Below are 27744 nucleotides of genomic sequence, written 5' to 3' on the forward strand. Positions count from 1 at the left end.
ATTCAAGACTGCACTCCAACCAAATGCAGTTGTCAGTTTCTATATTCTATTAACATTTTTAATTATATTCTATGGAAGAAAAGTATTTCCCTCCTATCTTTGCACATGTAGTTCCCTCTTCCTAGAATCTCCTTTGCTCCCTTTCCTCTTCGTGGAGATTTTCCCTGGTCCCCCAGCCAGCTTGGGTTTACTCCTTATATGCTCACAGCACACCGTATACTTCTCCTTAAATGTCACTTCTCACAACTTTGTCGACTTATCTGTGTAATTATTTGATTAATTATTGGATTAATGTCCTTATATGCTCACAGCACACCGTATACTTCTCCTTAAATGTCACTTCTCACAACTTTGTCGACTTATCTGTGTAATTATTTGATTAATGTCTGTCTCTCACCGGACTATATGCCTCAAAGGGATATAGACTGTGCCATCTCTTCAGTGATACTTCCCAACAGTACTTGCTCAACAGGGCTACAAAAACATTAAATGGATAAATATTATTAAGTAAATTTACCTTTTATCCTGTGATATTCTATAATATGGCAGATAAATTAACGGGAAAATTCCATTACACATCACAGAAGAAATAAAGAAATCTGATCTCTATTTTTAAAGGAATTATTTAGAGAACAGCTCAGTGGGTGGCAAAAGTGGCAATGGGAAAACTGAGCACAGGGAAGAAGGATGGAGCCTACCTGAGGGAGTTAGCACTGGAGATGAGAAGAAAGGGACAGACTGACTATAATTTATACTTTCAGCAGACCCTGGTAATTAACTGGATGGGGGTCAAAGAGCCTTGGGTTTCTGGCTTGAGCAGCTGAGAGGATGATGATTACATTTATCAACATTCAGAGAACTGGAAGAGAAAGAAGATTAGGAGGGAAAGATTAAGTCCCTGAGGTTTCTATGTGGCAGTATCAGCATGTGGGGCTCAGAGGAAAGATTTAAGAAAATAAATCTGGGAGTTGTCAACATAGAGCTAGTCATGGAAGCTGAGGAAGTGAGTGCCAGGAGAGAGAGAGAGACTGAGAAAAGATGAATTGGGTTGGGCTCTAAGGAATCTAACTGATAGGAAGTACGTGAGTGACAAAGGGTGGGAAGCAAAACAGTAGGGAAGTGGCCAGAGAGATAGAGAAATGGTCAATGTAAGATTATCTTTGATTCATTTCTCCCTCGCCTTCAACTCTCCTTTCCATGTTCCCTGCTTCTACCCAGTCCCCACTGGGAATATTATGGTCATCTGCTAACTGGACTGCCTGCACATTGCTTCTCCCACAGTTCATCATGCATCCTCCCACCAGAATACTCTTTCTATCGTGGTGTTTTCCAACACGAGCAGCCATGAGCCACACAAGGCTACTGAAATTACATGAATAAGAACTAGTTAAGAATTCAGTTCTTCAGCCTCAATAGCTGCATCACAAGTTGTTTCCATACCCATGTGTGGTCAGTGGCTATCGTGTTAGCACACAGACAGAACATTTCCACTATGACATAAAGTTCTGTGGGACGGTGCTGCTACAGCGTTGCTTTCTCTCTTCAGCTCAAAGGCTCAAACTCTTTAGTCCAACATTTCTGCATTCCACATTATCTTTCCAACACCATCTCCTCTCCCTTCTCAAGATCAACTCTAGGCTCAATGCAAACTGGGCACACTCCACTCACTGCCACCTTCATTGATATGTTCATGTAATGCCATTTGGACCCTCCTGTAATACATCCACTGTGACAGTAATGTATCAGCTTGGCTAGGCCATGGTACTCATTTATTATGCAATCAAACACTAACCGAGGTGTTGCTGTAAAGGTATTGTGTAGATGTGGTTAACATCCACAATCAGGTGATTTTCAAGTAGAGGAGACAATTCTCCATTATCTGTGTGGGAGTTATCCAGAGGTCAGCCAAAAGAGCTGGTAAAATTCTGATTGATATAGATTTTGGCATAGATTTCAGTACCTGTCAAAATGCAGTCCTCAAGGTTGAGCTATATACCATTTTCTTCAAAAATACAAACCTCATTTTTTACACATATATATGTGTGTATATATGTATGTGTATGTGTATATGTATATACACACATATATATGTATAAAAAATCAGGTTTGTATTTTTGAAGAAAATGGTATATAGCTGTGTATATACAAACATATACACACACACATATAAAGCAATTTATATATATATATATAGCTGAGCTCAAGCAGTTCTCTTGTCTTGGCCTTCCAAAATGCTAGGATTATAGGCATGTAGCTCAAACCTGATTTTTCTAATGATTGTTAAACCTGGGTGTACATTACAGTCATCTTTTAAATGTTATATAAACACATTCACATTCTACTAAGACCAAGATATGCATATGGAAGTGGAGCTTGGGCCTTCAAATTTCAAAAGCACACTCTAGGTAATTCTGATGCACAGCCAGAGTTGAGAACTACAACCCTAACTGAACTCCTCTAGCACTTCCTAAGCACCTAACAGAACTCATCAAACAGTACACGCTGCCTTATAGTCTTTCATTCAATCAACCAGCCAACCAGTGTCAACTGTGCGACTAACATTTGTCAGACCATAAGACAAGGCAGGAGACTGAGGTGAACAGCATGCCCACTCTTGGCCCTTTGGGTAAATGTTAAGATAGACTGCTTTGTATTTCTCTAAGCATATTGATTAATAAATACTGAATGAAAATTTTACTGCAAAAGTTAGTGAAGCTAATAGTGGCTTATTGAAAATAGCACATAACTTAAATAGCCTATTTCTAGTTCACTGAAAATTATATTAGCAAGTGTTAGTAAGGGCTCAACATATTTATTAATTGATAGGTTATGCTGCTGGTATTTTATAATATTGCTGGGTATGATTAATTTTCAACCTTTTGATAATGTGGTAGATACTTAAATGTAACTGTACTTTCTCAGGGGCACAAATCATCAAGGCTCTTGCCTACTCTTCTAAGAAGAATAGAACAAATTCCTGATACCAACACACTCTGATTTCATTTGAAAGGGAATGATATGGGGTACGGCAGGGCTGAGCAATGTACGGACATGGCCATTTCAATGCTAGCTAGCCCTTTCCTTGTAATGTGCTTAGCCAACTACAACCATTCATAAATGTTAGATAAGACTATTCACTATATTATTATTTTATTAACATCCTTTTAAGAGAGCTAAAATGTTTCTCAGTCACCATGCAGTCACTGAACAACACGCCACCCCACTGAGGATATCTACTGATGATTTTTCTCCTTTTTATATATGAGGAAACTGAGGTTCTAAAAGGAAAAGCGACTTGTCCACAGGGACCTGAGAGCAGAGCTGCATGGAAAGATAGGGCTTCTAATTCCCTCGAGCCCATCTTATGTTCAACTTCCTAGGGGAATCTTAGAATGGCTTTCACCTACAAAAAAGAAAAATTAAAGTAAAAACACTTTTCAAAGTCTCAGAAGTACCTCATCTAAGTCTCTTCTCTTTTTAATCTTCTTCCTTTATATTTCACAAGATAGTGTATTTGCTTTTAAAACAAAGTGGACAAAAGTACATGAAATGATAGTGACACCATTAGCATCACTGAATGATCTGTCAAATTTTTCATTATTTGTTTTTATTTTAAGGAAGTAGGAAAAAAATCTACAATTTTTTCCATGCATCCTGCTAAAATCAAAACACACTAATTTGTGATCAAATTTTATTCCAGCTACAAGTATGGTCTTGACTTGACATATTCTAATATATGCTAACATCATAAAGATCCATATTATTGGTTTTCCCATTATAATTAATGAAGATGCTGTTTGGTAGTCATTACAATCTGTCAGGTCACATTATTCTACATTTCAAAGAGTGACTTGGGAGAAGGGAGCTATAAATGCATTTTCCTTTTGAAGAAGCCATTAAGAGTTTTCTGGGTAAAAGCATATTTATAGTTTTTTACCAGAGACAGACTTGAGGAATACATTTGAGACTTAGAGTGAAGAGGCACTTTATATTATTATTTGTTAAAATAAAGAAAGCTACAGTTAACTAATGGGACTTCAGAAATAAAAAAATTTCAAATCATCTTTTCAAAGCCCTTCAGTCTTCCCAATTAATTAAGAGTTCAAAATACAGGAGGGATGGCAGCAGTTGAAATCCCACTGGTTTCTCCTTTCCAATTTTCTAGGAATCTTGTGAATTCACATTGTGTGTATGTTCCCACCAAGTTCTGTCTTTCTCTTTAAACTTTTATTATAACATTTTACATCCATGCTGCTTTTTAGGTCATGGCACAATGAGGTTATTTATCAGCAAACTCTCAACTTTAACTCAATTATTTTGCTTCTGTGGCTTTCCTGGCCATTATTGTAATTATGCTTCTAGATGACTCATAATCAAATGAGTTCCATGGTAAATACTGATATCACATCTTTGTTCAGGGTGCCCAGGGCTCCCTGCTTTCCTCACCCATGTTTTTGTCAAATTAATTTTGACATTCCCCAGGTAACAGATAGCTTGCTGAATTTCTAATGTAATACTTTGTGGGGCAGGAAATCACAAGGCATTTTATAGCTAAGGATTTCTGGAAATAGTGGAATAGTAGAATGAACACTGTTATATGGAGAAAGGGTTTTAATCAATTACATCATTTGGCTGCTGCTAATTTGTTAAATGAGGAAAAAACATAAAAGGGAGCAAGATACATCAATGAACTGCATAAAACTCACTGGGGTGAGATAGTCACAGAAACCTCCTTTTCCCTCTTTCCCCACTTTCTGTAAGTTACCATCAATTATCAACTAGAAATTGCCAATTGCCATGTCCCACTGACGTGCCCTGGTTCAGGCATTCGTTATCTCCATCCTAGATTGTATCAGTTTCATCTGTATTTCAACTCCTCCAAGGGTGAGGTATTTTAATTATGAGAACGTCTTTCCACTGAAATGAAATCTAGTTGCTCATATATACCTTCTATTTGTGGGTCTTAATGCTGTATTTTGCAACGCCATCCACCATTTACTCTTGACAAATATTTAAATTTTACTTTCGCATTCGTGCCTAAATACTGGGATCTTCCACCATGCTGATCATTCCCTCTCAATATGCTCCCCCTTTAAAGTCAGCACTCAGAACAGGAGGTAGCTTTACCAATACTGAGCAGGAGAAGCCTAGTATTTCCTTTATTCTGGACACAGGTACAAATGCAACCTAGATTTTCATTAACCTTTTGACACTGTTATCACATGTTCAATTCACATGGAGCTTCATTGACCAAATACCCAGCCATTTCATGTGATCCGCCATTACTCTCTGCTCTTACGCTCTTTACTTAAACAGCTGATATTTATGAATTAGGGGCAGAAATTTACTTTAATTCATATTGATTTTTGTCTCCTCCAGAAATTGATTTTCATCCATTATTCCACAGTTTTAAGAACAATTGCCCAGATAAGCATGCTGTCACCAGGCACACATTTCTTCATTTTGTATTTAAATACAATTTTTTTTCCCCACACATCTTGCTAAAATCAAAACACACAAAAATGTCTGTGGCTCTCTCCTATTCTGCCAGTCTAATAACCTCCATTTTAAAAAAGGAATGTATTCAGTTTGGGTTGACTTATTTTATTAAACTCATTATGTTGGCTCCTAATGATCTTTTTTCTAATATTCACAAACCATCTGCTTAAACATCTTGTTCTGGGATATGGAGATTCGTGCTCCAGCTCCAGTGTCTCCATTTATGAGAATTTAGCCTATGCCCAACTTCTACCTTAACTTCACCCCTTTTTGAGAACTGTCACATTTACCCCACTAGGTTCTGGCACCTGTCCCAGTCCCTATATCACTTTGACATGACCGGTTGCACTTCCACAAGCAAATCTACAAGCTCTTTTAATACCCTGGCCGATGTATAATTTTCTAGACAGGAAATTTAAACCCATTTGGAACAATTATATTCCTTTCTAAAATATTCTTGAGCAGCAGGAGCTTCTGTAGCCTTCACAAACCTTTAATCATTTCAATCTAAAGTTCACTTTCATTAGCAGAAAAGACAAAAGTAATATAGAGGCTGGTAAGCTGTTTTCTTGTTCATCTCACACAATTAAACTGACTCCTTAAACTGTGGGCCGACCACTGCTTCTTCATCATCTCACATAACTCAAAAATCAATCAATCTCTCTCTGATCATGCTAAGCATTTTTTTCACAAGCCTCGACTCAGTCGCTCAAGACTTTCATTTTACACTCACATTTTTAGGCTAAGAATGGAAAAAAATAAAAGATTAGAGTATTCAAGAGGATTATTAGTACAGAATGATCATTTGTTAGCCTTTTGAGTTTAATGGGCTTCAGCAGGTCTGGCCTGGCAGGGCCCAGCAACCTAATCACCACTTACGACTGCTTCTCTGGGAAAATAACATTCTGCATTCCAAGGAAGTGACTCAGAAAACAATTTCTAAATGACATATTTGCATGTTGAACTGCTTCACTTTTGCTCATACTCCCAATTGTAACAAATCTATGATTTAGCTTTTGAATCAGCCACATACAGCAAATATTCTTCCATATTCAGACAAAAATGCACATTCCATCACCTTCTGTTCTTGAATGCACAAAAAGCTTTCAACCTTGAAATGCCATGTGAATTCCTACCAGAGCAAATAGGCCAATTTAGCAATTCTTACTAGCCAGTTTATCTCTGATCTCATTTCCCCCTTTTCAGAGTCCTTTTGCCAAATTAATTTTCCTTTGTTTGGTTTTCTTTTTTTGGTTGCTTTTTCTTTTTAGTTTGGCAAACAGGACCAAAGACACCAGGCAAAGTCACCATATTTCTTTGTTTATAGAAGGCAAAAAAGAGTGTAAGTCCAAGTGAAAAAAATGCTTGACTGAGAGGGTACTATCTTATTCCCAAACTTTCTGATCCTGAAGATCTGGGAGTCTGTGAGCAGACCTTGGGACTTAAGTTGGGTTTCTGGGATTAGTCAGAAAGGTCTTGGATTGACCATAAAATAAACCAAAATATTTTTCAATAGCCCCAACACCAATTCACTTGCTTCAGAAATAACCAAAACATAATCTGGACTACTCAGGAAAAAAAAAAAGTGAAAATAGATCTTTGAACTCACTTTAATAAAACCTTCAAGCAAAAATTGGTAGACCTGTGGGCAGCTGGCTCTGATTCTCATACCTTTCACACCTCAGGGTGAAGAAGTAAGATTAATGTTCTTTTCCCAAGTGCCACTTCCAGACCATTACTCCTCAATGTTATCGGAAGAATATTCGTTTTAGGTCCATGTGAATAGAATACAACTCCAAAGCTTCCTAAAGTCTATCATTTCCAAATTCCCACCTGCTGCTCCTGGTTTGCTGAAATGCTGATGCCAGGCTCCTATGTTCCTCTCCACTGTGTGTCCTTCATCACATCCACAGACAGCACATGACCAACGCACTCTGGCCCCTCAGCAGCTTCACTTCTCACTGCCAATCACTTTCTCCCTTTCATGCACTAATGCCGTAGTCCCACCCCAACCCTTGCCATTCCGAAAAATTCAAAAAGCATTTATTTAAGAAATATTCAAAAAGCATTTATTTTGGAATCCCTCTTTCTTACCACAACATCACCTGCTCATTTCACAAGACCCCAGAGGCCCCTTGACTTTTTCTAATCAATCTGCTGACCCTTTTCTTTCTTCCCTTCCTTCTAACTTTAGGGCCACATTCCAGAGCTCACTGTTTCAGTGACACCCTTGCCAATACTGTACTCTCCATAATGCTCATCTACAAAGCCCCAACTCTGGCTGAAGCCTGCTATCTGCTTTCTCGCTGTCTGAGTGATACTGGAGAAAGCCACAAAGCAGGGAAGTGTGTAGCACTGTAAATTCATTCAGGATCATCAGTCCCACATAGGCCCTTGCCACAGCCCAGAAACCCCAGAACTTTTTCCCGGTTTCTCCAGTTAGCCTGCTCTCTCACTCTCCAAATTGGTTAAGTCAAACGATTTGCCTATTCCACACCTGCTCCTTCAAGCTGGACTTGAATGGGAAAAACACACAAGCACCCAACCTTGACCATGACCACTACCCTTGAGCAGGTTCTCATCGCTGCCAGCGAACACATTCCATTTCCTCAGTGCATTCACTCTCCCACTCTTCCAGATGAGGGTCTCGCCCCTTCTCCTCTCTTCAGATCTCTTTTCCCTCCACAATCTTAGCTAATGCCTTGCTTTCAATTTCATTGGTAAATGAAAACCAACCAAGAAAAAGCTTTAGCAATCTCCTACCATCAAATCTATTAAACGAATTTCACCTGTGTCCCAATATGCTGGCTTCCCTCATACTTCTAATGAACAGTCCCTACAGCTATGGCCAATCCCTTCACTTACAGATGAGATTCCCTTCTTACCCTCTCAGACACATTATTCCAGTAATCCTTCCCTCTCACTCTTGCATCATCAGATTTTCTCTCCCTACTGAACTGCTCCCACTACCTGACAAACAGTAATTCCTGCCATCCTAAAACTCTCTTCATGGTAATCACCCTTCCAGATACTACCCCCTTTCTCTATATTCTTGTTTGGCAAACCCCCCCCAAAAAAATTGGTGTTACCTATATTCTCTGTATCCAGTTCCTTTTCTCCTGTTCTGTTTTGAATCCTTTCCAATAAGGTTTGGATTCTACTACTCAACCCAAACCCCTCCTGTCATGGTCTTTTCCCTATTGTTAAATCCAACAGTCAATTCTCCATCATCATCAGAATTTGATCATTCCTTCCTACTTTATATTTTCTTCACCTGGCTTCCAAGATTCTTCACTTTGCTCCCAACTCACTGGCTCCTCCTGGCTCAGCCTGTCCTGCTGATTTTTCCTCATCTCCCTGACCTGTAAACACTGGCGCCCCAGAGCTCAGTCCAGCATCTCCTCTCCATTCTATCTCACTTCTTTACTTGCTGCTCTCATTTAGTCCCATGGCTTTAAACATCATCTGTGTGCTGACAACTCCCAGATCTGTAGTTGGGCCCCTCTCTTTAATTCTTACACCAGATTCATATATGCCACTGCATACTGACATCTCCACGTGAATGTCTCAAACTTTACATATCCAAAACAGAAGTTTGATTTCTCTCCTGCATATCCTCTCCCTAAACTGCTCCTTCCATAGTCTTCTGGGTCAAAAACTTGGAGTCATTCCTTGACTGCGTTTTCCTGCACAGCTCACATTTGATCTGTCAACAAACTCTATTGCTTCTACCCTCTGAAAGTATTCATAATTTGAGTATGTCTCTCTACCACCATAACTAATACTCAGAACCAACCCACCACCATCTCTCACTTGGATTCCTGAGAATGTCTAATAGGTCTCTTTGCCTCTGCTCTGCTCCTCCGTAATCTATTCTCAGCACAGCCCAAGGGATCCTATGAAAACAGGTCAGTTCAGGTTGCTTCTCAGCTCAAAATCTGCCAGTTTACCCTCCCAAAGGCTCACCTTCAAATGACTTCACAACTCAGAGCAAAACCAAAGTCTTTACAATGGCCCATGAAGTTCTCATATCTATTGCTCTCTTGATCTACCATTCTACTTCAGCGACAGTGGTCTTCCATTTCCTTAAACATACCTAACAAACTCTTCTACCTCCAGACCTCTGTGCTCCTCCTTCTTCCGGGAATGCTCTTTCTCCAGATTTCCAAAGAGCTTGCTCGAGAAGCACCTTGAGGTTTTTTTCACTTGGCAACTTCTCAGTGAGATAGTCCCTAAATGCCCTATTTAAAACTGTCATCCCCCCACCACACATACACACACATAAGCCCTACTTTTTCTCTAAAGGATGTATTATCTGATGTTTATTTTGTGTTTTATGTCTCCCACACCAAAATGTTAGTTCCACAAGTGCAGGATTATTTTTCTCTGTTTCTTCACCTAAAATAGTAGATATGAAATGAATATTTTAGTGAGTTAATATTTTAACTCTTCCTTGGGATCACATGTGTTTTCATATGGTTGAAGATAATTAAATTTGAAATTCAGGGAATCAAAAGTATTTTCTATAAAGTAGTATCTTCCCTCAAAAAGGGAGTCAGTTACACAAACTCTCAAAGGGTACTCTTTAGACTTCCTTCTGTGTATCTATGATGCTTAATTAATAGGACATATATTTGTTCCACTTTAATCTTCATCTTCCTGGGTCTATTTTTCTATTTAGCCTTTTTAAATCCTGTGGTTTCATCATCTTCCCTATTTTATCCTATTACAATCCCAATACTCTTTTCCCATCCCAAATCCTTTCTTATTATTTATTTCAAATTTAGTAGAGGCTAAACAATGAAAAACATCCTTGGTTGGCACAAGATCAGAGGTGATAAGTATCTTCCAGCTTCATGGAGGAAGATTTACCAAACAAATGGACAGCAAACAAAAAGCAGGAGTTGCAATTCTCGTCTCTGATAAAATAGACTTTAAACCAACAAAGATCAAAAGAGACAAAGAAGGACATTACATAATGGTAAAAGGATCAATGCAACAAGAAGAGCTAACAATCCTAAATATATATGCACCCAATACAGGAGGACCCAGATACACAAGGCAAGTTCTTAATGACTTACAAAGAGACTTAGACTCTCCCACTATTAGACATTAATAGTGAGAGACTTTAACACCCCATTGTCAATATTAGACAGATCAACAAGATGGAAAATTCACAAGGATATCCAGGACTTGGAACTCCGATCTGGACCAAGCAAACCTAATAGACATTTACAGAACTCTCCACCCCAAATCCACAGAATATACATTCTTCTCAGCACCACATCACACCTGCTCTAAAACTGACCACATAACTGGAAGTAAATCATTCCTCAGCAAATGCAAAAGAACGGAAATCATAACAAACAGTCTCTCAGACCACAGTGCAATCAAGTTAGAACTTAGAATTCAGAAACTAACTCAGAACCGCACAGCTTCATGGAAACTGAACTGGCTCTTGAATGTTGACTGGATAAACAATGAAATGAAGGCAGAAATAAAGATGTTCTTCGAAACCAACGAGAACAAAGACACAACATACCAGAATCTCTGGGACACATGTAAAGCAGTCTCTAGAGGAAAATATAAAGCAATAAGTGCCCACATGAGAAGCAAGGAGAGATCTAAAATTGACACCCTATCGTCAAAATTGAAAGAGCTAGAGGAGCAAGACCAAAAAAACTCAAAAGCTAGCAGAAGACAAGAAATAACCAAGATCAGAGCAGAACTGAAGGAGACAGAGACACAAAAAAACCTTCAAAAAATCAATAAATCCAGGAGATGGTTTTTTGAAAAGATCAACAAAATAGACCACTAGCCAGATTAACCAAAAAGAAGAGAGAGAATAATCAAATAGATTCAATAAAAAACGATAAAGGGGGTCGGGCATGGTGGCTCACGCCTATAATCCCAGCACTTTGGGAGGCCGAGGCGGGTGGATCACAAGGTCAAGAGATCGAGACCATCCTGGTCAAAATGGTGAAACCCTGTCTCAACTAAAAATACAAAAAAATTAGCTGGGCATGGTGGCGCATGCCTGTAGTTCCAGCTACTTGGGAGGCTGAGGCAGGAGAACTGCTTGAACCCAGGAGGTGGAGGTTGTGGTGAGCCAAGATCGCCCCATTGCACTCCAGCCTGGGTAACAAGAGTGAAACTCCGTCTCAAAAAAAAAAAAAAAAAAAAGATAACGGGGATATCACCACAGATTCCACAGAAATTCAAACCATCATCAGAGATTATTACAAACAACTCTATGCACATAAACTAGGAAACCTGGAAGAAATGGATAAATTCCTCGACACTTGCATCCTCCCAAGCTTAAACCAGGAAGAAGTCGAAACCCTGAATAGACCAATAACAAGGTCTGAAGGTGAGGCAGCAATTAAGAGCCTACCACCCAAAAAAAGCCCAGGTCCAGATGGGTTCACAGCCGAATTCTACCAGACGTACAAAGAAGAGCTGGTACCATTCCTTCTGAAACTATTCCAATTAATCCAAAAAGAGGGACTCCTTCCCAAATCATTTTATGAGACCAACATTAACCTGATACCAAAACCCGGCAGAGAGTCAGCAAGAAAAGAAAACTTCAGGCCAATATCCATGATGAACATAGATGCAAAAATCTTCAATAAAATACTGGCAAGATGATTGCAACAGCACATCAAAAAGCTTATCCACCATGATCAAGTAGGATTCATCCTGGGGATGCAAGGCTGGTTCAACATACGCAAGTCTATAAACGTAATTCACCACATAAACAGAACCAAAGACAAAAACCACATGATTATCTCAATTGATGCAGAGAAGGCCTTTGACAAAATTCAACAGTGCTTTATGCTAAAAACCCTCAATAAACTAGGTATTGACGGAACATATCTCAAAATAATAAAAGCTATTTACGACAAACCAACAGCCAATATCATACTGAATGGGCAAAAACTGGAAGCATTCCCTTTGAAATCTGGCACTAGACAAGGATGCCCTCTCTCACCACTCCTATTCAATATAGTACTGGAAGTTCCAGCCAGAGCAATCAGGCAAGAAAAAGAAATAAAGGGTATTTGATTAGGAAAGGAGGAAGTCAAATTGTCTCTATTTGCAGACGACATGATTGTATATCTAGAAGACCCCATCGTCTCAGCCCAAAATCTCCTGAAACTGATAAGCAACTTGAGCAAAGTCTCAGGATACAAAATCAATGTGCAAAAATCACAAGCATTCCTATACACCAATAATAGACTTAAAGAGAGCCAAATCAAGAATGAACTGCCATTCACAATTGCTACAAAGAGAATAAAATACCTAGGAATACAACTAACAAGGAACGTAAAGGACCTCTTCAAGGAGAACTACAAGCCACTGTTCAACGAAATAAGAGAGAACACAAACAGATGGAGAAACGTTCCATGTTCATAGTTAGGAAGAATCAATATTGTAAAAATGGCCATACTGCCCAAAGTAATTTACAGATTCAACGCTATCCCCATCAAGCTACCAATGACCTTCTTCACAGAACTGGAAAAAAACACCTTAAACTTCATATGGAACCAAAAGAGAGCCCACATAGCCAAGTCAATTCTAAGCAAAAAGAACAAAGCGGGAGGCATCACACTACCGGACATCAAACTCTACTACAAGGCTACAGTAATCAAAACAGCATGGTACTTGTGCCAAAACAAGAGATATAGACCAATGGAGCAGAACAGAGGCCTTGGAGGCAACACAACATATCTACAACCATCCGATCTTTGACAAACCTGACAAAAACAAGCAATGGGGAAAGGATTCCCTGTTTAATAAGTGGTGTTGGGAAAACTGGCTAGCCATGTGCAGAAAGCAGAAACTGGACCCCTTCCTGACACCTTACACTAAAATTAACTCCAGATGGATTAAAGACTTAAACATAAGACCTAACACCATAAAAACCCTAGAAGAAAATCTAGGCAAAACCATTCAGGACATAGGCGTAGGCAAGGACTTCATGACCAAAATACCAAAAGCATTGGCAACAAAAGCCAAAACAGACAAATGGGATCTAATCAAACTTCACAGCTTCTGCATGGCAAAAGAAACAGTCATTAGAGTGAATCGGCAACCAACAGAATGGGAAAAAATTTTTGCAGTCTATCCATCTGACAAAGGGCTGATATCCATAATTTACAAAGAACTTAAACAGATTTACAAGAAAAAAACAAACAAGCCCATTCAAAAGTGGGCAAAGGATATGAACAGACACTTTACAAAAGAAGACATACATGAGGCCAACAAACATATGAAAAAATGCTCATCATCACTGGTCATTAGAGAAATGCAAATCAAAACTACATTGAGATACCATCTCACATCAGTTAGAATAGTGATCATTAACAAAATCTAGAGACAACAGATGCTGGAGAGGATGTGGAGAAATAGGAACACTTTTATGCTGTTGATGGGAATGTAAATTAGTTCAAACATTGTGGAAGACAATGTAGCGATTCCTCAAGGACCTAGAAATAGAAATTCCATTTGACCCAGCAATCCCATTACTGGGTATATATCCAAAGGATTATAAATCGTTCTACTATAAGGACACATGCACACGAATGTTCACTGCAGCACTGTTTACAATAGCAAAGACCTGGAACCAACCCAAATGCCCATCGATGATAGACTGGACAGGGAAAATGTGGCACATATACACCATGGAATATTATGCAGCCATAAAAAACTATGAGTTCATGTCCTTTGTAGGGACATGGATGAACCTGGAAACCATCACTCTCAGCAAACTGACACAAGAACACAAAATCAAACACCGCATGTTCTCACTCATAGGCGGGTGTTGAACAATGAGAACACACGGACACAGGGAGGGGAGCATTACACACTGGGGTCTGTCAGGGGGAAATAGGGGAGGGACAGCGGAGGGGTGGGGAGTTGGGGAGATAGCATGGGGAGAAATGCCAGATATAGGTGAAGGGGAGGAAGGCAGCAAATCACACTGCCACGTGTGTACCTATGCAACAACCTTGCATGTTTTTCACATGTACCCCAAAACCTAAAATGCAATTAAAAAAAAAAAAAAGAATCTTCCTGCTTCTCAAAAGTCAGTAGGGTTTTATATATAAACCCTGAGTTCTAGAATGGCTGGAAAATAGGGTATTACTAGTCAGTCTCACATCATAAAACATAATTCCTTGGCCTTCTCTTTCCTTCCTTGTGTTTTCATGTTGACCAGGGACTGATTTCTAGCCATGGCAGTATCTTCCCCTTTGCTGTAAGCAGATTGACCACTGTTAGATCAGAATCCTTTCCCACGCCCCATCCCTCACCCTATGTGTACTCAGGCAACTGGCCCATCTGAGTTCCTGGGTGTCAACACAGTCAGAGTTTCTAGAAACAGCCTTGACCATTACTGCGCCCCCTGCATCTCCAGTTGTTGATTTTTTTTTTCAACTCCTTAGGGCTTGGAATCAACCTGGGGTCTGCTGGGCCAGCCATAACTGCCCTTTATATCTATCTCCCTTGCTCTTAACCAGACCTAGGATTGGGCAAATCAGGGGGAAGCGTGGGATATCCTGCATGCAACCATGTTGCAGAACAACATTTATCTGCTCTATCACCATGTGGACGGCTCCCCATCCTAAGTTTGAATCACATGGGCTATTTCTGCAGTCTCTACTTTTAAGACTCAACTCTACAAAGTTATCTGAGTCTCTGGTACTCAGTTTCCAGCCTTCCTGTAACCAATTCCCTTCCCCAGAATCATCATGCACCTAATCTATTTTCATCCATGTTTCCAAATGATAGGCACCATTCACACAGTTTCAGAGCATCTGGCTATGCCACCACTTTCCTGACTATATCCTCCTTGAACTACTTTCAAAGTAACAATGGGTAAGTTATGCTTATCAATATATTGAACAAATAATGTCAGAGACAATGCTGGAGAAAACGAAACAGCATGGGAAAATGTTCATGACCAAATGTTAATGAAACAAGTTATAAAACAGATTTCATTGTGCTTAAACAAAAATTGAATCAGGATTGAGACATTTTTCCACCACAGCAAGATCATCAAGTGACTTTCTCATGCCAGTATTTGCCAGTTTCCTTTCACCTTGACTCTCACCCACACACCCACCTTACCTGGGAGTGTGTCTATGTCACAGTTTCTAGTTTCAACATGTTCCCAGCTCCTTATAAGCTTTAGTGTAGCAAGAACACATGCACCTTATGTTCACATCTCTGTTCACCACTTACCACTTTTGCATAGTTTGGCTAAACTTACTTGCCTCAGTCTGAAAAGTGGGGCAGGAGCTGGAGAAGAGCAACACAGATATGCAGGTGACAGGTAATCAATGAACAAACTCTGCAGTGAGCGAGAAAAGCAGCCACTGGGGATGCTGCCAAGAGCAAGGTAGGCTGTGGTCTCCAGGCCATGTGGGAAGTTCACAGCAGCATTTATTTCACTGTGATTTACGCACACTATACAGCAGTGCTGGCTTTACCCAACTAGTCACATTAGAGACACCTGAGCTGTGACGGAAAACTTTAACGTGCTTATGATGCTGGCAGCCAACACTATTCAACTAGCAGTGTTCTCTTAGGCCTTGTTTCAAAGAAAAACAGAAATTCTGAAGGAAATGAACTAATAATGATAAGCATTTTAGTCTTCCTGTTAGCCAAACTCTATAAATACACCCCATTGTCTAAAAACACTAGGCTCTTAATCCTTCGAAAATCTGAACTATTTGAGGATAAGGCCTGAGTAAACATGAACTAGGCTTTGCTTTATTTTGGTTTAACTCCACAAACTGCAGTTGGACTTTCCAAAATGCCAAATGGAGAAAAATAGAATATTGATTTTTCAGCTCCTTTTATTCCTCTTTTCAGTCTTCTTTTTCAATTGTGCTTTGCCTTTGGGTTCTTTCTGCCCCGTTTTGTAGTGTTACACCCATTTCATTTCTTATTTTAAAATGTGGCTTGAATCAACTTACGTGATTTTGTCGTGGCATTTGCCTGCCTATACAACGGGAGCCACCCATTTTCACTGATGCTGTAAGCTTCTGCCTACAAAAAAGAGCTGATTTTAAATATAATGCTTGATTCCCATGGGCACCCTATTCTCAAGGCACCACTTCTACACCTTCTGTTTGTTTACCATGGAGACAGCAGTTTAGGTAATGCATGTTTACTGTGGAACTGGGAGTACACTGGCTAGGCTGATGCTAAGGAGAAAACACAAGCAGCTATTTACATGCTACACAAAGAAGTGGCCTTAATGAACATGAGATGTGTGAAAATCTATGAAGCACAAGAAAATCTCAGATTCCCTTCTGAACATGTTATGAACCCATAACTAGAGAAAGATAATAGGATACAGAAATCTGATATCAACCACAGACATCAGGATATTAACAGTTTTCAGTGCCATCAATGCAGTTTAGCAATAGGAAGACTCTCAATAATTCTGTAAACATGAGTGAAAAATTAGAAAGTGGGGATTTAGCCTAAGAATCTCCTTCCAGCTTGGATGTTCTGAGATTCACTGTGAAAATAAGTCTTTCAATAAGGTAAATGTACTCTGTGAGCCTGGAGTTCTACCCCTGGTCATTCTAGCTTAGACTAGCTGTCTTCCACTTTGAAAATGAAAATGTGGTAGTCGAGAAGTTAATGCTGAAGGTACAGGAAGATTATCGGCGTATCTGCCTTATCTGTGGCAACAACACTGCCGAGACTTGTCGGTCTCCAGCACTGCAACACACTCAAGGCTGTTCTTGAGGAAAAGACTTTTATTTTCACACAGGCAATTGGTGTGAACTATGCATAGGTTTACCAGGCGCATCAATACCTTGTTGCATACACCTCTCTTTAGATTAGATATGTTGCTTTAAAAGTATGGACAAAAGCAGCTAAAAATAAAACAACAAAAAAAGCAGCAGCTCCATGAGTGTCTACCAGTATCACACTCAAATGTAAAATATCTGTGTCAATTCTGCTTTTGGTCTCTAACTGCAAAAGTTAGAAAAACCATAAAACTGTTCTGATGCTTTAAGATGCAGGACTATTGGCGGGCATTCACAATTTCCCTTTACCAGAAATCTTACTGAATATAATAGGGAAGTCACTGAATACTATGCCTTTCTATTATATCCAGGTGATTTTCACAGTCGGCAATCTGCTAGAACACCACAGGAGTCCCACGCTTTGAAATAAAATGGCATTGTGGATACAGTTTTATGTGCCATCCCTCTTCAGTCCAGAGCACTCTCTAGTTTCTTTACTCTTGGTTGAATTGACCAGGCATTCCATAAAGAGTGAGCAAGAACAGAAAAAGCACATAATGAGGTTTTGTTTTTTTTTTTTGTCTTCATCAATAATACAATCATGCTCTGCCAATTACCGGAGTAGTAATTGTATCACACTTCGAAAATAAATCAAAAAAGATTTCTGCATTCCTAAAGTGGTAGGCCATTTGCAACAGGGACAAAAATCAGGAAATGTAAGTGGATCCTGGCATGTTTTTCCTACACATCTGGTGCAATAATGTGGTACATGAGTCACAGAAACACTTCTTTCCAACCCCACCCCCCGAAATGAGCCTAATGTAAAAATCTATTTGGTAAGGACATTTTGCATAAGGCATCCTATGTGCTTAGTTTTCTTTAAACAAGGCATTAATAAAATCACAGTAGCATCTAATAAGATTTTTAATTCCTTAAGGGTAGGAACCATGGCTAATCTTTAATGAGTCCAATTTAGTGGGAGCATTTAGCTCCCTTCTTGGTAGTAACAACCAAGAGAATATTCCTAGCCCTACAAGATACATGTAGGTTGTATAACTGAAAGCTCCAGGATGAAAGGGAAAGTAGAATATGTTCGTTACCAATGACTGGCACTGGTCAGTGTACCTGTATATGCTTAAAGACTGCTTTCCAGAGGTACTAACAGCAGATACTGATAGCAATGGTATCAATGAATGAAACAGGAGTTTCAGAAACAAGATGCTATTTTATTGCAAAATGAATTCCCATTTGCAATTACAAGAACAATATGAAGAACAAACATATAGAGCATGATGCTGAGGCAATCAAGTTCAGCAACTTATTCCGCAGAGACACGAGAGCTTTGAACGCACAGTCGCTGGCATCAGAGCTGTAGCCACCGAAGGAATCAATTCATAAAAAAACTTTTTTCTCATTTTGTGAAAAATCTCATAGCCAACCAACACAAATTTAAGATAAAGTAGTAGTACTCACAAACTCCGGGGTTCGAAAATCTTGCTGACTTTCCAGTGATCCCAAATCGGAGATAATTGTCTGTCCAAGGTTTTCCAACACTAAAAATAAATGAATATATAAACAAATGAAGCACAAACTTGCATTGGCTCACATACTCCTTTACTTTTAAATCAGCAGCACTAGGTTATTAGCATTTGTAGCACATTGACAGGTTAATATTATTTAATGCTTTCAGCTATCAGGGATATTAAAATATCTGTAGCAGCTGTTTCGTCTATTGGATCTACTAGACAATGCCAGGGCTGTAGGACACTAGGTCTTCAAATTCTCTAGGTGAGGTCTACCACTGAAAATCATTTAGCTGGTACACAGCAACCAAATGTTACAAAAGTCTAGCTAAGGAACACTTTGGCCTACTGATGTTCTTTTTTCTACTACATCTCAGGGTACCGCTGTGGAGGCCTTTTGCAGGTAACAATTTTCTTTTTCTTTTTTTCCCTTGAGACAGGGTCTCACTCTGCCACCCGGGCTCGAGTGCAGTGGTGCAATCACAGCTCACTGCAGCCTCGACCACCTGGGCTCAAGTGATCCTCCCATCTCAGTCTCCCAAGTAGCTGAGACCACAGGTGCATGTTACCATGCCTGGCTAATTGAAAAACACTTTTTTTTTTTTTGTAGAGACTGGGTTTCCCTATGTTGCCCAGGCTAATCAGTCTCAAACTCCTGGCCTCCAGTGATCCTCCTGTCTCAGCCTCCCAAAGTACTGAGATTACAGGCATGAGCTACCACGCCTGGCTAATTTTAGTCTGTTAGAATAGCAGTATCTGATAGAAATATAATGGGAGCCAGAAAGAGTTTACTAATAGATAATTTTTTAAAAAAGAAACAGGTAAAATTAATTTTAATAACATAATTTATTTAACCCATACTACTCTAATATCATTTGAACTTGTAATCAGTGTAAAAACTCTTTGTGAAATTTTTACCTTTTTTTGTATTCAGTCTCAGATATCCAGTGTATATTTTATACTCACAGTACATCTCAATTCAGACTAGCCACATTTCAAAAGCTCAATAGCCCTCTGTGACTAGGGGCTACCATATTGGACAAGTGCAGTGTTAGAGAGATAGGGAAACCAAATCCAGAAAGTAGGTCATTCTGCAAGATGCTATAGTTCTATCTTGTCAACAAGTTATTGACATGAATAAAACGAGCTGTTCCATGTTAAAAGACACTGAGAGCAAAACAATCATTTACAGCATGTGATTCTGGATTGGATCCTGGTGTAAACAAATGAGATGTAAAGAACTTTTCTTTTTTAACTTGGAAAAATTTGAATAGAATTTTTGCTATGTAAGAAAATGTTTTGAATTAAATAAATATAAAGAGATATTCTTAAATATTTAAGTAAGCTTAAATAAAAATATTTAAATAAGTTAAAATAAATATTCTCATTTATCAATAGGTCTAGCTTCTTCAACAAGTCAATGACATTAAAAAGGGAGATCAGATTTAAAGATCCCTAAGGGACGTAACCACTAGCAATATAGGGTCTTCGACTGGATACTAACTTGGACAAACCAGCTCTAAAGGACTTATTCTTCAACACTGGAGAGTCTGAGTATAAAACTATTAAAAATTACTTTTGGCTGGGCATGATGGCTCACACTTGTAATCCTAGCACTTTGTGAGGCCAAGGCAGAAGGACTGCTTGAGCCCAGCAGTTTGAAACCAGCCTGAGCAACACTGTGAGACCACATCTCTTTGTTAATTATCCGGGCATGGTGGTGTGCACCTGTAGTCCCAGCTACTTGGGAGGCTGAGGCGGGAAGATTGCTTGAGCCTGGGAGGTTGAAGCTGCAGTGAGCTGTGATTACGCTACTGCACTTTAGCCTGGGTGACAGAGAGAGATTCTATCTCAAAAATAAAAATAATTCTTTTAATTTTATTTTGTGTGATTTATCTTGGCTTTGCAAAGATAAAATGCATACTTTTAAAAATGCATACTATTTTTTCTTTAATCCATTAAAAACTTTTGTAGAAGAGAAGGCTGTGTTCTTATCGATCTAGAACAATTCCTTTCAGTGACCCAAAAAAAGAAACCTCAACATACATATGGAGCAGAATTATAAGAGATCTCTATGTGATTGTTTACAAAACCAAAATCAACCAACAATTCAGCCAATTCAGCTACCAAATACTCAGGTTTGGCACCTCACTAAAAAATCTCCTAATATCTGGATTCAATTTCAGGTTCACACAGAATCTGGGGAAAAAATGCCTCACATATTTGTACACTTAGGACCTGAAAAGAAGTGTCAGTAGAAATGACAGTGCAATCAAGTGATTCTAACTCTTATGAAAAACTGAGTTCATTAGAGGACCCCCTATGTGTGAACCAAAGCAGCAACAGGAAACAGATGAGATGAGCAAAGGCTTGAAGAGCTGCAACCACTGCCAAAATTAAGGTGCTTGCCTCTGAGAACTCCTGGAGGGCTACAGTAATCACCGCATAGTCTGTTATACTGAGAGAGTTGTAACATACTAAACCGGTTATTCCAGTACAACAGCGGTCCAAGATAATTACACTCCTACAGACCATCTTTAAAACTTGCTAAAATGTGCTTATATGCTAGGCCAGGATAAGTGTGTTCTATGTTGGTGTTGTGCAGCTTGCTTTACATTTGGAAGACCTAATCTTTTTATAGAATTATGACAGATGTTAAACGAAATTACATCTATGGTATTCATGATATTTTGGTTTTTGGCAGAACTAGCCAACAACAAACTATAATACTGTAGATTTTTTTTTTGTACACCAGTATTATAAATCCAATGCAGTGACTTGACATTTTATTTAGATTCCTAGATGATTAGATGCCTAATTTATCTGTTATCTATCTGAGGTCAACAGATGCAACAGAGCTGCTAAAGTTGATTTTTCTTTTTTAAAAATGAGGACAGGCTTAAGAAAGTATGCATTGTGCCTAAAGACAGGAGAAACAAGATTACCCAGATGTTCTATCAAATAAACGGTATCTATGTAGCTTGAATGGATTTGTGAAAGAAATTAGAACTATTTATAGTTTTAGTTATTCTGCTGGTATGGAAACTAATAGATTCACTGGTTAATGTCAGTACAGAGAAGAAACTGTAAATCGGAGTGAATAAAAACAGAAATGGCTTTATTAAATCATCATCTAGGTGGAACAAAGCCACAGCTGTTGCTCTCATGACCTGATACAGTGCTGGGAAGCAAATGATTTATGAGGCCAACATGATAATTATACTCCCACTACTAAGGTGCTCTACTTACTGTTTGATATTCTCATTTATGGTAATCTAACACAACTGAAAAAGTTCATTTCTCAGTAAAAATAATCAAAATCAAGGTGACTCTGAGGGCTTTCTATTAAAATGAGCAGAATCAAGAAAAAATTCTGAAAAGGCAAATATGTTAATTTCCTTTTTTAAATCATGTTTTTCTTAAGATAATATTTTGAAATGTATTTTTAGTACTGTCACTATGCCTCAGCCTTATACAGCAAAAGTACTGTCTTCAGAGGCATCATGATGAGTTCATTTAATTTCAGCACCTGGAACAACAGTATTTGGAACCTCTATGTCACCTGCTCATTAAAAGGCTGACTAGAAAACTAAAAACTAGTTATTCTAATGTGATGAAAAAACCCTTGGTCTTGATATGTCAATGGGATTTTGTATGGATGCACAATGAAAGTGCAGTTGAAAATCAGGTTCAATGAACACTCAAAATCTACTTTATATTTTGGACAGATATTGTGTTGTAAGGCCCTAGGGAGGCCAAGAAGAACCAGACAAGGTTCCCTCTTCTTGAAGAAAGAAACCCAAGACATAATTAATGTTAATTTAAGTGTCATTTCTAAGTGGCACACTAGACAGATTTATGGAGTACTGTAAGAATACTATCAATTGGATTACTATAGATAAACATTGAATAATTGATGATTTGGGTCAAAAGAAACCCACTAAATAGCTTCTTTTCCTAAATTTAATGGAATTAATTATATGACACTTAGTGGAAAATAAAAGAGCATACTTAAAAAATTTTATCAATGCAATTAGCACAGTGAAATTGAAGCAAAAAAGTCCTTGGTGGTACCACTTCTGACTTACTTCTTTGATAGTCCAAAATGAAAGGCCCCATAAGAAATTTCTAGAGGCCCAGTCATATTAAACGCCACACTGGAAGCCTCAGTAGAAAGTTGCAGTTCACATGATTACTTATCTACCAATTAGAAATGGAGTAACTAACATTCATTGTCCCAATTATAAAATAAAGAGAAAATCCATACAGCAAAGTTGTTGGAGACTTATATAAACTGACCAATAAAAAGAGCCATTTTCTACAATTTTATAACTTAGAAAACACAAAATGATCTCACAGGAAATTCAAGGTTATAACCCTATATACTTAACATGTAGTGCCCTAGGAATAAAGATAATCAGAATTAGACATCCACATGTAATCCAACTTAGCACTACTAGCATGGCAGGTGGCTGGGTCCAACAACTCATCTGTTATGGGGATTGGTTGCCATTAAAATTATCAGAGAGATAGTGAATATATAGAGAGAGAGCAAGTAAAAATATACCAGGGCCTGGTACAAAGGGCACTGGGTATAGACTAAAGGGACTGATTGGGTTCAAGTTCTGATTCTGTCATTTCCTAGCTGCATGATCCTCAGCAATGCTTATTCTCAAATTTATCTAAAGCTAGTGATAATATTACTTTCCCTGGTTATCTCACAAAGTTGGGCAAAGATACAAATGACAATTTACAAGCATGTTGTAAAAAGAAATAAAGCACTATATAAAAATAAATAAAGTTCATGTAATAGACTCAATGATGTGAAGAAACGTAAATAAAAATGTACTTAGTATTTTCTGCCTGGCACTTCTAAATGTCTTATCTTATTTAATCCTATTTTTGTCCCTGTTTTCACAGATGAGGAATAATTCAAGGTTATTAGTTGCATGAAGTTAACCACACAAAGTGACACAATGGGAACCTAAACCTGTCTGATCCCAAAACTGCACATCTTTTTAAATACATTAATTTGTCTCCTAAGTTGCTGTGAATAATCCAGGGAACTCCTGATGTTAGATATAAGTTGATAAGAAATTAAAATAGCACTGTATGCATAAATTTTTAAAATCAGCAAATAACTGCTTCAATATAGCCAGAGATATAACAGACTTACACAATTTGGATAAAAAGAATAAAAAAACAATGTGGTGAAACTTATTTATGTAACATTCACAATTAGAACTAATGGGAAAGATCCACAGGATAAACAGATACAATATTCTGGCAAGTGGCTGAAGACATTTGTGTGCCAGGGATTCATGTGCTAGATGATATTAAGTACAGATACCAAGATGAGAAAGGTACAGAAACTACCCTCAGGAATTCTGTGATCTAGTCAATGTACAAGTCAAGAAATGTCAAAGGAATGGCCTGTATCACCTTGTCAATGAGGATATGTTCACATATTCAAATTGAGCAGGATGTCTAGAGATCTGCCATGCTGTCTTCTACCTAAAACTCTTCATCTATTTGATAGAAGTCTTTGAAAACTGAAATCTCAGCATACTCTGACATTTGACCCGAATGCCAGTATTCACCAGTTGTTATTCTAAAAGCAACCACACGGGTGGATCACCTGATACCAGGAGTTTGAGACCATCCTGGACAATGTAGTAAAACCCTGTCTCTATTAAAAATACAAAAATTATCCAGGGGTGGTGGCATAGGCTTGTAGTCCCAGCTACTCAGGAGGCTGAGGCACAAGAATTGCTTGAACCTGGGAGGCAGAAGTGCAGTGAGCTGAGACCGCGCCACTGCCCTCCAGCCTTAAGCGTCTGAAATCTCAGCACTTTGGGAGGCTGGGTGGACGGATTACTTGAGGTTAGGAGTTCAAGACCAGCCTGGCTAAGATGGTGAAACCCTGTCTCTACTAAAAATACAAAAATTAGCTAGGCGTGGGGGTGCATGCCTATAATCCTAGCTACTCTGGAGGCTGAGGCAGGAGAATCACTTGAACCCGGGAGGTGGAGGTTGCAACAAGCCAAGATTGCACCATTGCACTCCAGCCTGGGCAACAGAATGACAGTCCGTCTCAAAAAAGAAAAAAAAGAAAAATACAGAGAGAATAAAAGCAACCACATATGGGGCCCACCATCTCCTGTCACTTCATGCTTTCCAGATTGCTGGGCCTGCCCAGTCTCACTCCCCACATCACTTCAGCTCAGTCTATCCCCACCCCCCTGCTCCTGAATCATTGGTAGTCATAATTGTTCTCTGGGATCCAATATCTCCTTCTCTGGCCTCAGTTTAACAGGACTTGCTATATTTTGGTGAACAACGAAGTGAGAGAAATTCTACTTCCCATATTAGCAAGAGGTTGTAGGCTTGCAGAGTACAGGCCTTGTGATACTACAATTAGATTTTTAAATAGAGCCAGTCCTTATTAATGCAAAGAAATGTTAATAATAAAACACAAAACATAAAATATGAAGACAGAAGCGTTGCTTTCAAAAGCATGATGGCTGTGAATTGCTACACAAGACAACAGACGTGAATCATGAGAGCGCTACATGGTCTAGCCTGCGGCTCAGGCACAGCCCTTAACGCTAAGTCTCAGTTTCCTCATCGATAAAATGCAGATTATAATGCCTACATTAGAAGATCACTGTGGAGAATAAGCTAAATGACATATACATAGGAAAGTGGCTTGAAGACTCTTAAGTACTATGTAAACATTATATAGTACGTACAACCATCATTATTTTAACTTCATTTTTTAATATGTTTTATCATCCTTTGCCTCATTAGGCACCAATTTTTCCTTCTGACTTCTACCTTGACAATCCCTGTCCTTCATTCCCTTTTTAAATATTAAAATAAATTTAAGCATAGAAAGGGATAACATTAATTCAGCAAATATTTCTGGATAACTACAACACTCGGGGCAATGTTGGTTACTTGTTTCTAATGAATAGAAATGTCAATCAGGAATGTCTTTCCTTGCTTGTCTGAATCTGGATGGATCAGTCTCTTACCCCAGTTTGTTACTGGCAAGTAAACTCAATGACTTAAAATTTACATTAAAAAAAAAAAGTGGCATTCTCTTCTAATCATTTCTAGGATGCAAATTCCAAATTCAAATTGACAGTTTTCATCACAGCTCTTTGTAGTTCCCATAGGAAGTCAGGAGATTTTTCTCCCTCCCTGCAGCTGGCCCCCTTCTCAACAAAGATATTTTTGCAATTATCATTCCCACTTCAGCTACTGTTTCTAAAAAAAAAGAAGGAAAGAAAAGAATCATTCATGAAGATGTAAACTTTGTCAGGGTAAGAACATTTTTGACTCATAGCCAGGGCCCAGTACTATACATTTGGTGACTCAGAAAATTAATAAATATTCTCTCTGCATTCCAGTAAAAAATGCTTTTCCTCAAAGGTTCCCCTTTGCTGTGCCACCCTTCTTGAATGATGTATTATCATGAGTTCAATTCCCCAAGCCAAAAGGGGAAGCCATTCTTTACCTTTCTCTTTCCTTCATTATCAATATTTTGGTAAGTCACTAATTATATCCTTTTTGTTTTCAACCTATCCTAAGTATCTTTTACCTATCTGGAATGTACACTCCTATAGCCCCTGTGCTACTCTTTCTTCACATGTGTATTTCAATGGCACTGCTTATGTGCCAGGTTAAGTTACTTGTCTCCACTTCATGCTCCAGTAGCACTAATTTGTATGTCCAGTAAAACCTGCCATATCATTATAGGTAGAGCCAAAAACTCAATCATTGCATTATTATCTATTAAAATACAGTATTTTTCCAGTTGGGCATCCAGTTACTGAAAAAAAAATTTTTTTTTAAAGAGTGATTTTTAATTTTTATTTATTTATTTTTTAAAGCTAGTTAAGTGAAGCAGTGGGAGAAGGAACAAAGAAATCTGTAACTGGTTGTGATCAATTAGTCGTAAACACCACTGTACTCAGACCAGCCAAAAAGAGTGATTTTTATAAGCAAAATTGGCAGCTCACATTGAACAGAATTCCAAACTATCACATGGTTACTTTTTGACAACCGCTCACCACTATAGAAGATAAAATCTGGGGAAAAGATATGTGTTGATCCTTTTCATCACACTGTATGGTCATTGTTTCTCTTGTCCACTAGTCCATGAGCTCCTAGAGGGCAAACTACTGTCTTGTTCAACTCTGTATTCTGAGAACCTGAAACAATACCTTGCATGTTACAGATACTGAATATGAGAAAATGAACAAATGATGGAATTATAAATTTGTCGTCACTCCAGGACAGTTACTAGTGCTTTTCAATTCCTCAAAATGAATTGCTTGAGAGTGCTTCTATTTCCAGAACCATATTGCATTGCACTACACTGTGATACACACACAAAGCAGACTAATAATACACTGTCCCTTCAAGACCAAATACTTATCAAATATTTGGACAATATTTACCAAAAAGGAGCCTCTGCTGTACTCTGCCCACTGCTCACTGTTTCAGCAACTCACCAAATAGGAACATGCTCTTACCAGCAGCACGAAACATTCCACAGCAAAAAAAGGGAAACAGACAATTTGGTAAATCCTTTACGCTTCTCACCCTCAGGCCTAGCTCTACCGTAAGTGACAACTCTGAGGATTTCTATCATCTACGAATAGCAGTATTCCTGAGAAGAGTTTCAGTAAGCACAATCTTCTCCACCTTGTAACATTTCCATGTTTGGTGTTGTTTCGGCTCCACTTATAAACTCTTTCCCTATTCCCACAAGCCTCCTCAGCCCCAATAGTTCAGCTCTAAAAATACCTCTAGAAGTTAAACATGTCCTTTCGAAGAGCTGGAAACAACTATCACGTTATTCATTCTCACACACAACTGGATTACCTAATGCTTTTATAGAAAAACCCAATGTACACTGCAAACCTATGAGACTCACCATT

The 27744-nt window shown here is 38.6% G+C and overlaps 1 protein-coding gene across 2 annotated transcripts in view; it reads right to left on the reverse strand.

Moving 5' to 3' along the window:
* Positions 1 to 27744, reverse strand: part of ANO6 (anoctamin 6) — a 197034-nt gene that overhangs the window by 99345 nt on the left and 69945 nt on the right. For both annotated transcript variants that reach the window (XM_012459079.3, XM_012459078.3), the window contains one exon: positions 18744 to 18823. In XM_012459079.3, the coding sequence (XP_012314502.2) occupies positions 18744 to 18823 (80 nt within the window). The remainder of the gene's footprint in view (positions 1 to 18743; positions 18824 to 27744) is intronic.

Source organism: Aotus nancymaae, unplaced genomic scaffold, assembly GCF_030222135.1.
Source record: "Aotus nancymaae isolate 86718 unplaced genomic scaffold, 86718_ANA_hifiasm-v0.15.2.pri h1tg000092l, whole genome shotgun sequence".
In the NCBI taxonomy this organism is placed as follows: domain Eukaryota; kingdom Metazoa; phylum Chordata; class Mammalia; order Primates; family Aotidae; genus Aotus; species Aotus nancymaae.